This window comes from Geotrypetes seraphini, chromosome 13 (assembly GCF_902459505.1).
Source record: "Geotrypetes seraphini chromosome 13, aGeoSer1.1, whole genome shotgun sequence".
Lineage (NCBI taxonomy): Eukaryota > Metazoa > Chordata > Amphibia > Gymnophiona > Dermophiidae > Geotrypetes > Geotrypetes seraphini.
The window spans coordinates 55,635,646-55,649,665 of NC_047096.1; the positions used below are offsets into that span (position 1 = coordinate 55,635,646).

Sequence of the window (14,020 nt, forward strand, 5' to 3'; positions counted from 1 at the left end):
CGAAAGGGCATCGCCGCAAACTGGAAATGCTGCCCCAAGACGTGGAAACGCAGATACTTCCAGTAGTCCAGGAAAATGGGAATATATGCCTCCATTAGATCCAGGGAGGCTAAAAACTCCCCCAGCGCCACCAGTGCTGTCACTGAGCAGACCATCTCCATACAGAAGTGAGGCACTTTCAGCACCGAACTGACTACCTTGAGGTCCAGAATCGGTCCAATCGTCGGATCTTTTCTTTGGAATGATGAAGAATATCAAGTCTCCCAGAGCCCGAGTCTGTGGCCTGTACCCAAATCACCTTGCAATGTCAGAGGGAACGCTTCCGGATGAGATGAAGGACATACAAGGAGCCTCCGCCTGCGGTTTTGTGCACAGAAACAACTGTGGCAAAACACCCAGGGGCAGCAACGAAGAAAACGCAGAATCGCCCTCAAGTCAGCACACAGTCACTGCAGGCCGCATAAAATGGCCAGGTGGACCTTTTGTTTGACACATGTGCTTTAGAAGAATCGCCAGACCACTGCCAGATCCAGAGCATCCAGTGAGCCAAAATAGAATAGGTGAAAAGCTTACAAAAATCAACAAAATCCGGGAAAAACCTATCCCCTGCTTCAGTTGGGGACTCTTTGGAGTATTTACCAGGTTTATCCCATCAACTGGCAAAACGCCCCAGTAGGGAGTCCCAGTTGCTCTTTTTCTGGCTGAAAAGTCTCCAGGTTGCACTGTCTGCAGCGCACATGGCAGGAATGGACGGTGTTTGGGCAGCTTTCCTCAGTTGTAAGATACTAGTCTCCATCTAGGAGGGAGTTAGAAGGCATTGTGCCTCTCATAGCAACTGCGGCTGGGCCGACACCGAGGGCTTGGATGCTCTGGCGCAGTTCTGACTGCAGGAGGGCCTTCTTTACGCCTCCCCTCAGTGGCCCATGTTAGGGCGTCTGATGCGTCACAGGAGGAGTAAAGCAAGGATCTCCCCATGCTGTTGATAATAAATATCACAGATAAAGTGAGTAAAAATTTTGGATAAATATCTCAAATAAAAGTGTGCCAGAATATAATTGCCGGTAAATTAAAATTTCTGAAGGTTGTTGGATCAATGAATGAAACCCCCATCCACATTAATGCATGATCTTTTGGCGTGGATTTCTGAGATCCTTTTCCTTTGATATAAAACTTCATTATTGATAAACCTTGTTTTGGGTATACAGTGACCATAGAAAAGAGTGCCAAACCCACAGACTCCAAAAATCTGCACAGACTTAAGGCGATTTTGCACAAGAACATAAGAATAGCCTTACTGGGTCAGACCAACAGTCCATCAAGCCCAGTAGCTTGTTCTCACGGTGGCAAACCCTGGCCAAACCCAAAGAGTAGCAACATTCCATGCTACTGATCCAGAGTATTGCATTGCACTGTAGCACAGAATTCCGCCAAGAGTAACAAATAGCTCCAGTTTTATAAACTGCAGATTATCACAATTTTGTTTTAACCACCACATGTGAATGACAAACATTAACAGAAACTACAGCACAAAACATTTTATACCTACCTCTCATTTTCCAATTCATCGGGCCTCGTCACTAAAATTTGAAACAATTAAAATTACTGATTAGGAAAAATTAGAGATCTGAAATACCACAGCACAGCTTACAAGAAAAGGGTTTAAGGGTTTAATCAATCTTAAAAAAATTTATATATCATCTGAAACTGGTGCACAACAATTTTGTAGATTTATCTAGGAGAAACTTTGCTCAGACAGTGTATCTGTCGTATTTTCTCAAATAATTATGCATTTAAAGATATTCTACAAGCGCTTCTGGAGGCGCCATCATCTCTTATATGTCAGGGTTAATTGGTACAGCCTTGCGCAGTACTCCGGCACACTTTGTTTTGGATTTGCCAAAGGCTTTTGGCCATTTGCCTAGGGGACATCGGGCTCTCTGTAGGAAGATGAGCTTACTGGCCAGGAAATGTATTCTTCAGTGCTGGACCGTCGCTGAACCTCAGCGTTTTGGCATTGGCGGAACCAGTTGCATCAGTTGGCCACCTGGGAGGCGCGGGATGCAGGAGGAGCTAGGAAACGAAAGATGTTGTTCTTGAATATCTGGGAGCCATATCTGCAGTCCTTGCATCCAAAGGGACGCAGTGAGGTTTTAAGATGGGTGTCCTAATCTGGGCGCTCAGTTTGTAGGACTGAGAGAGCAATGGTGGGGCACTGTGGAGAGTACCACTGGGGGGGAGGGATGGGGGGGACTTGGGGAGGGGAGGTGGGGGGTATTAAAAGTTTCTGGCACTTAGTCACGGGTATGTTCTGTGGGGTTAGGTGGGGGGGGGGGTGGCATCTTTGGGGCTCATCAGAGTCCAGGGCCTCGGAGTGCCTTTCTGTCACCTCTGGCCTCGCTTGCCCTGAGTAGATTAGAGGGGGGGGGGAGTTTTGTTGCTGTTACTCTTCTTCTGTACATGCTTGTTATATTGTTGTATATGATGCATCATTGTTTGTACTGTGCACCATTTGTGTGCCTTTGCATTGCTTTTGCTGTTGCTTGCATCAATAAAAATTGTTTGAACCTTAAAGAAATTCTACAAAAGCACCTAAGTGGTCATGTGAGATCTAGTTTAAGAGCTGATATGGGAGAGATCAACAGACTTATCTTCAAAGTATTATGCAAGAGTAGAACTAAATTATTATTATTACCAATATTAATACAAATCTTTTAAACACCATTCATGAGCAACTTCAAAATTATAATAAAACAACCCCCACCCAGAGTAATGCAATACAGTGCCCTATAAGAATGTTTCTTAGTGCTGATCCTGTCAGAAAGAGATATGGTTTTCAGGTCAAATCAAGAAGGTGAACACATGCATGCAAATCTCTCTCATAAGTATTCCTGTTGGAGAACCTGAAAACTCAGCCTGTCTAATGGGTAGGGAGGAGAAATTAGGTCCTTACCTGCTAATTTTCTTTTTAGTCCCTTCATACCGGCACAGAAACGGATGGGTTTACGGGCTCCTTTGCCAGCAGGTAGAGACTGACACATTGACTTTTGGCTACAATACAAGTGGGCTGTGCAGTCCCTATTACACTCAGTCTCAACAAACAGCCAAGCGGAAAAATAAAATAGATTGAAAACAAAACAATAACAACCCAACTTCACACTTACATGGAGCAGACAAAGGAAAAATACTGAAGGATACTGATTAGAACAGAAACCTTTCAGAAAACACCCCACAGTTTGCCAGTTAAACCAGCCGAACCAAATGCCGCTGCTCATTAAACTCTCCAAAACAACCAACAACCACAAAAACTGCTGAAAAAACCCTCTTTGCAAAAACACTGAACAAAACGACAGGACTGAGTCTGTGCCAGTCTGGAGGAAATAAGAGAAATAAAATTAGCAAGTAAGGACCTAATTTCTCCTTCTTTAGCATCCCTCCAGACCAGCACAGTAACAGATGGGAAGTACCAAAGCAGTATCCTTCATGGGTGGGACTCCTGAGGGTCCTCCACAAGAACACGCTCACCAAACACTGCACCCTGACCCGCTTGAACGTCCACACGGTAGTGTCAAACAAAGGAATAGAGAGAAAAACCAAACCGCTATGGACTGCGCCAAATGAAAAGGCACATCCAGAACTTTCCACTGAGCGTGCACATCCCGAATATCCTGATGCATAGGGAAAGAGTGGGATGCTGACCGGATCCCTCTAAGAAGAGGGTCCACCACACAAGGGTGGTCCTTAGCTTCCTCTTCAAAGTGTAAAACAGAAGACACCAGAAACTCTTCCTGATTAAAAATACTCACAACAGATGCATCCTCGCCAATCAGCACCGCTGAAAAATCTCCATCCAAAACATCAGATCACCCTAACAGATCTGAAAGGTCCTAATCTGAAGAAAACAGATCAGCCAAAAAAGAATTGTCGTCCCAAGACACCCGTGGCTGCTTGGATGATGGCTGAGGGGGCTGGGATAGAGGCAGCTGTATCAGGAGACTGAGACTAAACAGGGGTGGCCAGGAAAGGGAAAAAAACCCTAGATGACCCTGCGAACCCCGGAACCGAAGCAGGACCCCAGCCGCCTGTAAATAAGCCTTGCACATGGCCAACATAAAATCAGGGCTAAATAACCCTTGCGGCAAACCAGAAATCATAGCAGGAGCAGAAGACACATTTAAGACCTGTTCTTGTCTCTCTGACAAGAGGAAGGTCGCCTGAAGTCATGGGCAAAATGGACACGCTTCTTGCCAAAACTGAGGGAGAACCATCGCTAAACTGTCACCTGAAACAAAATGCAGCGCCGAAGCCAAACTCAAACCCACCGCTACAGAAACACCGCTAGTAGCCCCAGCCTCTCTGGTGGTCCGCAACACCGACTCTGCCAAACGGCCAGCAATTGAGGAAACCCTGGCACAGGTGGCAGGTGAGGCCCAACCATCACCAGTGCCTCCCGCCGACGAGCATGCATGCAAAGGGAAACCTGACACGCCAGCACCTGAAGCCAGGTCCTCCTCGAGGTGGCGAGAACATTTCGTGCACCCACCAGCTGCATCTACCATTATCCCAGGACAAACAGGCAGCCTATTCTCACATATGGGTGACGTTATCGACGGAGCCCGGATGCGGAAGCCTTGCAAGCAGACTTGCTTGTAGAAACTAGAAGTTTTGAGTCGACCGCACCGTGCATGTGCGAGTGCCTTCCCGCCCAGCGTAGGGCACGTCTCCTCAGTTCTCAGTTTTCCACGGAGTTGAGAAGTCCATCTTTGACTCTCTGCGTTTAACTTCGTTACTTCGTGCCTTCTATGAACTGCGGTTTGTATTTTTTTCTTCACGAATCGCTGTTCTTGTTTTATTTCTTTTATTTCTAGTTAAAAAAAAAAAAAATTCCAATCTTCCGTACGTCTGCCGGGACAGGCCACTCAGCCACAGCCCAAGGGCTTCGATCTTGCGGCGGCTATTTTTCCTTCTATGTCCCGGCCTGTCACGGGCTTCAAGAAGTGTAGCCAGTGCCAGCGTGCGATTTCCCTTACGGACCCACACCATCGGTGCCTCAAGTGCCTTGGGCCGGAACATCACCCGAAGTCGTGTGAGCGCTGTGCTACTCTTCAACCTCGAGCCCTTAAATGTTGTCATCTTTTGGTGGAGAAGCTGTTTGGGATGGATTCTTCCTCCGATCCCTCGACATCGAAGGCGCCCTCGGCCTCACCTTCGACCGAGACTCCTCCTGCTTCCACCTCGAGCCTCATCAGACCTTCGTCGTTTGCAGCGGCTCTCTCTTTGACGACACCTGCTGTATCTTCTCCTGTTTCCTCAGGTCAGATAGCTCAACAGAAAGTTCCAGCAATGGTGCTTAAAGTGCCTAAGACTTCTAAGTCGAAGCACATTTACACTTCCTCGGTGGAACCTCCAGCCAAAGCAGGTGGTCCGGTTTCAGATGCGGATCCATCCTTGCCGGCTTCTTTCCAGACCATGTTGGAGAAGCAATTCATTCGTTCCTTACTAATATAGGACCGAAGCTTCTTCCTCTCATCCAGCCTGGGCATTCAGCAGACTCCCGCGAGGTTGAGCTGCTTCCTTTGCCTCAGTCTGAGTTACACACTTTTTGCAGGGAGCAGAGTCTCTGCGAGTGTCTGGTCTGGCATCCAAGCATGTGAAACAAGGAGCAGAATATTTGCAAGTGCCTAGGCAGGAATCCTCTCACGCTATACAAGGAGCAGAGTCTTTGGGAGTGCATCGAGGTTCCTCCATCAAGCCTCTGGAGCTTCGATCTATAGCCTCCAGTCCTATCCATTCTTTGGTGGCATTGGCTGCTTCTGTCTCAGAGGCGAAGTCTCCTCGATCTTCGAGATCTGCTTCCAAGCATCGTTCTCACTGACGATCGAGGCCTTCATCGAGGCATACTTCCAGGCATAATTCTTCTTCTAAAGAACATCCCTCTTCAACTAAGCCTCGCTCTACTCCTACTTCGACTAGATTGCTGACTCCTCGCTCATGGTCTCCACTTCCAAACCTCGAGGATGCAGCGGTTTCGATTGCTTCGTCCAAGTCTCCATTTTCTTTTGATGCCTTTTTTCCTGCCAATGCTTCATCTTTGACCCAGGCTGCCTTGATGTCCTCGAGTCCTTCTCGAGGCAAAGCATTGGCGGATCAGCTATCTTTCTCATCTTTTCTTCGTCAGATGGCTGTTGACTTGGATCTTCAATTAGATGCTGGTTCCAAATACTCTTAAGGAGTATCTCGAAGTCATGCATCTCCCTCAACCTCCAGCAGAGTCACTTAAGCTTCCTCTTCACAAGCTTTTGTCTCAGACTTTTGGTCGATGCCTGGAGACCCCTACCATACCAGCTGTTCCAGGCAAATTGGACTCTAGGTATAAAACTGTACATCGCAAAGGATTTGACAACTCACAGTTATCTCATCAGTCCCTGCTAGTCGAGTCCTCCTTGAAGAGGTCCCATCCTTCCAAGGTTTATGCCACCGTTCCTCCTGGAAGGGAAGGGAAAACTATGGGCAAATTCAGACGTCGCATCTATCAAAATGCCATGATGTCCTCTAAAGTCCTCAATTATAATTTTCATTTTATTACTTATTTTGATTTCCTCATTTCTCTATTACCAAAATTCTTGATTTATTTGGAAACTCAAAAGCACTTTGAATTTCAAGAAGTCCTTGCTTCTTTATCACAACTCCGATTATATCTCCTCCAGTCGTTTTATGATGCCTTCGAGTTGTCTGCCCGGGCAGCTGCTTGCTCTGTAGCCATGCGTCGCCTTGTCTGGCTTCGTACCATTGACATGGACCCTAATCTTCAGGATCGCTTAGCTAATATTCCTTGTGCAGGCAATGACCTCTTTGATGAATCTATCGAGGCAGCCACCAAGAAATTGTCTGAACATGAAAAATCCTTTGCTTCTATTCTCAGACCTAAGCCAAAGCCAGCTCCAGCCAAACCTACACGTCCTGCTCCTATCTATCAATGGCGTTTTGCTCCGAGGACAGCTCCTTACAATCGTCCTCCTCTTAAAAAACTGCAGCCTCAGAAGCAAGAAAAACCTCAACTTTCTGCTGCACCTAAGGCTACTCAGCCCTTTTGACTGTTTAAAACAGAGCCTCCACCGTTCTGACTCTGCCTTCTTTTCCCCCTATAGGAGGTCGTCTCCACCTTTTTTTTACCATCGATGGAGTCAATTACATCCGACCTCTGGGTACTGACCATCATCAGTGAAGGATACTCTCTTCATTTCACTCAGGTTCCACCAGAGCTTCCTCCAAGAGAGTATCCTTCCAATTCTTCCCAGACTGCCCTTCTTCTTCAGGAAGCTCAAACTCTGCTTCGTCTCCATGCCATTGAACCAGTTCCTCTGGACCAGCAGAACAGGGGTTTTTACTCCCGTTACTTCCTTGTTCCGAAGAAGATGGGTGATCTGCAGCCCATTCTAGATCTCAGGGCTCTCAACAAATTTTTGCTCAAAGAAATATTTTGAATGTTGGCCCTGGCATCTCTTTATCCCCTTCTAGAGCAGAACGACTGGTTATGCTCTCTGGATCTCAAGGAGGCCTATACTCACATTCCCATTCATCCGGCCTCCCGTCAATACCTCAGATTTCGGGTGGGGAATCTGCATTATCAATACAGAGTGCTGCTCTTCGGCCTCTTCCAGAGTGTTCACCAAGTGCCTGGTTGTGGTAGCAGCACCTTTAAGGAACCATGGTTTTCAGATATTTCCCTACCTCGATGACTGGCTCATCAAAGATTCAACATCTCAGGGGGTTATTGTAGCGACCCAACAGACTACCTGGTTCCTACAAAGTTTGGGATTCGAAATCAACTTTCCCAAATCCCATCTTCAGCCCTCACAGAATCTACAATTCATCGGAGCTGTTCTGGATACTATCCAACTCAGCATTCCTTCCACAACAACGTCTGGAAGTAGAGAATGACACGGTGACAAAATTCATCATTGTCCCCGTCCCCGCGGATAACTACGGTAAACCATCTTCATGTCATTCTTTAAGGAGAGAGGGAAGAATCAGAGTATGAATGGCCACAACCACTGAACCACAAGCTTTGCTTTGAAGAATGCTGGTGTAGAAGGACTGAGGTTGAAATAGACACTAGAAAATGACATGGGATTATTTCCCACGGTTATCCGCGGGGACGGGAACGGTGATGAATTTTGTCACCGTGTCATTCTCTATCTGGAAGCTCTTCTTCAACTCTGTCATATAGTGTCTTCCCACTCTTCCATCTCAGCGAGACACATGATGGTATTCCTAGGTCACATGGCCTCCATAGTGCACGTGACTCCTTTTGCCAGACTTCACCTCAGAATACCTCAGTGGACCCTAGCATCTCAATGGACGCAGGTTTGCAACCCTCTTTCTCGACACATAACACTCACTCCTTCATTGAAGCAGTCTCTCCATTGGTGGATGCTCTCTTCCAATCTCTCCAGAGGCTTGCTTTTTCAAACGCCCCCCCCCCCCCATCAGAAGGTCCTCACAACAGATTCTTCAACCTACGCTTGGGGCGCTCATTTCAATGGTCTACGTATCCAAGGCCACTGGACCAGTACGGATCGTCAGTGTCATATCAATCTATTGGAACTCAGAGCGATCCTCAAGGCTCTCAACGTTTTCCAACATCTTCTTCTCAACCAGGTAGTCCTCGTTCGGACGGACAACCAAGTCACCATGTATTATATCAACAAACAGGGAGGGACGGGATCTGCCTCCCTTTGTCAAGAAGCTCTGAAGGTTTGGGACTGGGCAATCCACCACAACACCTTCCTCAAAGCTGTCTATATCCAAGAGGCGGACAACTTGAGTCATCTTCTGCAACCTCACGAATGGACACTCCATTCCTCGCCTCTTCTTCACATTTTTTCACAGTGGGTAACCCCTCAGATAGACCTCTTTGCAGCTCCCCACAACTACAAACTGCTCTCAGTTCTGCTCCAGGATATACTCTCCTCATCGCCTCGAGGCAGATGCTTTTCTTGTTTCTTCTGGAATGGACGAATCTCTTCGTCTATGCATTCCCTCTCATTCTCAAGACTCTGGTCAAGTTAAAGACCGATCATGCCACCATGATTCTGATTGCTCCTTGGTGGCCGAGACAACCTTGGTACTCCCTTCTACTTCAACTCAGCAGCAGGGAGCCCTACCTTCTACCAGTTTTTCCTTCTCTGCTTACACAGAATCAGGGATCTCTGCTTCATCCCAACCTACAGTCTCTACACCTGACATCTTGGTACCTCTCAACATGACTCCTCTGCAGTTTTCTCAACCTGTCAGAGACATTTTAGAGGCTTCTAGGAAACCTACCACTAGACAATGCTATCACCAAAAATGGACTAGATTTTATACATGGTGTTTTTCTCATGATAAGGAGCCCCAACATTTCTCCTTATCTTCTGTTTTGGATTACCTTTTGTACTTATCAACTTCTGGCCTCAAGTCTACATCGATCCGAGTCCATCTCAGTGTAATTGCTGCATTCCATCAGCCTATCGAAGGGAAACCTTTCTCTGCTCATCTGGTGGTTTCCAGATTCATGAAAGGACTTTTCAATGTCAAACCTCCTCTCAAACTGCCTCCTTTGGTTTGGGACATCAATGTTGTCCAGGCTCAACTGATGAAGCCTCGTTTTGAACCAATCAACAAGGCTCATCTGAAATATCTCACTTGGAAAGTGGTATTCCTCATTGCCCTCACTTCTGCTCAACGAGTCAGTGAGCTGCAAGCTTTAGTTGCTGATCCACCTTTCACGGTGTTTCATCATGACAAACATATAGTAACATAGTAGATGACGGCAGATAAAGACCCGAATGGTCCATCCAGTCTGCCCAACCTGATTCAATTTAAATTTTTTTTTTTTTCTTCTTAGCTATTTCTGGGCGAGAATCCAAAGCTTTACCCGGTACTGTGCTTGGGTTCCAACTGCCGAAATCTCTGTTAAGACTTACTCCAGCCCATCTACACCCTCCCAGCCATTGAAGCCCTCCCCTGCCCATCCTCCTCCAAACGGCCATACATAGACGCAGACCGTACAAGTCTGCCCAGTAACTGGCCTAGTTCAATCTTTAATATTATTTTCTGATTCTAAATCTTCTGTGTTCATCCCACGCTTCTTTGAACTCAGTCACAGTTTTACTCTCCACCACCTCTCTCGGGAGCGCATTCCAGGCATCCACCACCCTCTCTGTAAAGTAGAATTTCCTAACATTGCCCCTGAATCTACCACCCCTCAACCTCAAATTATGTCCTCTGGTTTTACCATTTTCCTTTCTCTGGAAAAGATTTAGTTCTACGTTAATACCCTTTAAGTATTTGAACGTCTGAATCATATCTCCCCTGTCTCTCCTTTCCTCTAGGGTATACATATTCAGGGCTTCCAGTCTCTCCTCATACGTCTTCTGGCGCAAGCCTCCTATCATTTTCGTTGCCCTCCTCTGGACCGCCTCAAGTCTTCTTACGTCTTTCGCCAGATACGGTCTCCAAAACTGAACACAATACTCCAAGTGGGGCCTCACCAATGACCTGTACAGGGGCATCAACACCTTCTTCCTTCTACTGACTACGCCTCTCTTTATACAGCCCAGAATCCTTCTGGCAGCAGCCACTGCCTTGTCACACTGTTTTTTCGCCTTTAGATCTTCGGACACTATCACTCCAAGGTCCCTCTCCCCGTCCGTGCATATCAGCTTCTCTCCTCCCAGCATATACGGTTCCTTCCTATTATTAATCCCCAAATGCATTACTCTGCATTTCTTTGCATTGAATTTTAGTTGCCAGGCATTAGACCATTCCTCTAACTTTTGCAGTTCCTTTTTCATATTTTCCACTCTCTCTTCAGTGTCTACTCTGTTACAAATCTTGGTATCATCTGCAAAAAGGCACACTTTTCCTTCTAACCCTTCAGCAATGTCACTTACATACATATTGAACAGGATTGGCCCCAGCACCGAACCCTGAGGGACTCCACTAGTCACCTTTCCTTCCTTCGAGCGACTTCCATTAACCACCACCCTCTGGCGTCTGTCCGACAGCCAGTTTCTGACCCAGTTCACCACTTTGGGTCCTAACTTCAGCCCTTCAAGTTTGTTCAACAGCCTCCTATGAGGAACTGTATCAAAGGCTTTGCTGAAATCCAAGTAAATTACATCTAGCATATGTCCTCGATCCAGCTCTCTGGTCACCCAATCAAAAAATTCAATCAGGTTCGTTTGGCACGATTTACCTTTTGTAAAGCCATGTTGCCTCGGATCCTGTAACCCATTAGATTCAAGGAAATACACTATCCTTTCTTTCAGCAACACTTCCATTATTTTTCCAACAACTGAAGTGAGGCTCACCGGCCTGTAGTTTCCTGCTTCATCCCTGTGACCACTTTTATGAATAGGGACCACATCCGCTCTCCTCCAATCCCCAGGAATCACTCCCGTCTCCAGAGATTTGTTGAACAAGTCTTTAATAGGACTCGCCAGAACCTCTCTGAGCTCCCTTAGTATCCTGGGATGGATCCCGTCTGGTCCCATCGCTTTGTCCACCTTCAGTTTTTCAAGTTGCTCATAAACACCCTCCTCCGTGAACGGCGCAGAATCTACTCCATTTTCTCGTGTAACTTTGCCAGACAATCTCGGTCCTTCTCCAGGATTTTCTTCTGTGAACACAGAACAGAAGTATTTGTTTAGCACATTTGCTTTCTCCTCATCACTCTCCACATATTTGTTCCAGCATCTTTTAGCCTAGCAATTCCATTTTTTATCTTCCTCCTTTCACTAATATATCTGAAAAAATTTGTATCTCCCTTTTTTACATTTTTAGCCATTTGTTCTTCCGCCTGTGCCTTCGCCAAACGTATCTCTCTCTTGGCTTCTTTCAGTTTCACCCTGTAGTCCTTTCTGCTCTCCTCTTCTTGGGTTTTTTTATATTTCATGAACCCTAACTCTTTCGCCTTTATTTTCTCAGCCACTAGGTTGGAGAACCATATCGGCTTCCTTTTTCTCTTGTTTTTATTGATTTTCTTCACATAAAGGTCTGTAGCCATTTTTATCGCTCCTTTCAGCTTAGACCACTGTCTTTCCACTTCTCTTATGTCCTCCCATCCTAACAGCTCTTTCTTCAGGTACTTTCCCATTGCATTAAAGTCCGTACGTTTGAAATCTAGGACTTTAAGTATCGTGCGGCCGCTCTCCACTTTAGCCGTTATATCAAACCAAACCGTTTGATGATCGCTACTACCCAGGTGAGCACCCACTCGAACATTAGAGATACTCTCTCCATTTGTGAGGACCAGATCCAATATCGCTTTTTCCCTTGTGGGTTCCGTCACCATTTGTCTGAGCAGAGCCTCTTGAAAGGCATCCACAATCTCCCTACTTCTTTCCGATTCCACAGACGGAACATTCCAGTCCGCATCCGGCAGGTTGAAATCTCCCAACAGCAGAACCTCCTCTTTCCTTCCAAACTTTTGGATATCCACAATCAGATCCTTATCAATTTGCTGCGATTGAGTCGGAGGTCTGTAGACTACACCCACGTAGATAGAAGTTCCATCTTCTCTTTTCAGAGCAATCCATATCGCTTCTTCCTCTCCCCAGGTCCCTTGCATTTCGGTCGCTTGGATATTGATCTTTACATAGAGAGCTACTCCTCCACCTTTATGACCATCTCTGTCCTTCCTAAAAAGATTATATCCCGGTATGTTTGCATCCTATCCATGTGATTCACTGAATCATGTCTCTGTGATAGCAACAATATCTAGATCTGCCCTACGTACTCATCCAAAATTCCTTCCTAAAGTGGTATCGGAATTTCATCTCAATCAATCTATTGTTCTTCCAGTGTTCTTTCTGAAGCCTCATTCTCATCCTGGAGAAGTAGCTCTTCATACTCTGGACTGAAAACGTGCTTTGGCCTTCTATTTGGAACGCACCAAACCACACAGAACTGCTCCTCAACTTTTTGTCTCCTTTGATCCAAATAAGTTGGGGCATCCTTTCTCTAAGCGTACTATCTCCAATTAGATGGCTGCTTGTATCTCATTCTGCTATGCCCAGGCTGGATTGCCCCTCCACAGTAGAGTCACAGCCCATAAAGTCAGAGCAATGGCAGCTTCCGTAGCTTTCCTCAGATCTACTCCCATTGAGGAAATTTGCAAAGCTGCTACTTGGTCCTTGGTTCATACTTTCACATCTCACTATTGTCTGGATACTTTTTCCAGACGGGATGGACAGTTTGGACAAACAGTATTACAAAATTTATTCTCCTAAATTGCCAACACTCCCACCATCCCATTCTGGTTAGCTTGGAGGTCACCCATATGTGAGAATAGGCTGTCTGCTTGTCCTGGAATAAAGCATAGTTACTTACCATAACAGAAGTTATCCAGGGACAGCAGGCAGCTATTCTCACAACCCACCCACCTCCCCTGATTGGCTTCTCTGCTAGCTGTCTGAACTGAGGAGACGCGCCCTATGCTGGGCGGGAAGACACTCACGCATGCGCGGTGCGGTCGACTTGAAACTTCTGGTTTCTTCAAGCAAGTCTGCTTGTGAGGCGTCCGCATCCAGACTCCATCGATGATGTTACCCATATGTGAGAATAGCTGCCTGCTGTCCCTGGATAACACCTTTTACAGTAAGTAACTGTGCTTTCAGCACCCACATAAAACGCACTTGTGCTGCTTCTTTGAAGCACAGACTGAATGTGCCAAAATCCCATGCACAACGCTGTACAAAAACAATGGCCTCAGAATCGCTTTATGTTCCATTTATGTCTTGTTTTTTTTTGTTTTTAACTGCCCACAGCTAACTAGCTGTCTTAAGAGAGCAGATCCCACAAGGAACTCTAAACTGTAGTCTGTACCGGCCAGGCTTACAGTTGAGGCTCCCCTAAACACAGAAAACCTGGCGAGGTAGGGGAAAATGGGGGGAGAGACTTGACCCTTTAGAGTGTTGCACCCCTTGAGGTCAATAGAACCCCCAAGCTCTATCCGGACAGCAAAAGGGACAAAAAA

The 14,020-nt window shown here is 46.3% G+C and overlaps 1 protein-coding gene across 1 annotated transcript in view; it reads right to left on the reverse strand.

The window, feature by feature from the left end:
• RETREG3 (reticulophagy regulator family member 3) overlaps positions 1 to 14,020 on the reverse strand; it is a 62,761-nt gene that overhangs the window by 40,842 nt on the left and 7,899 nt on the right. The window contains exon 4 of the mRNA XM_033918153.1: positions 1,547 to 1,577. Within this exon, the coding sequence (XP_033774044.1) occupies positions 1,547 to 1,577 (31 nt within the window). The remainder of the gene's footprint in view (positions 1 to 1,546; positions 1,578 to 14,020) is intronic.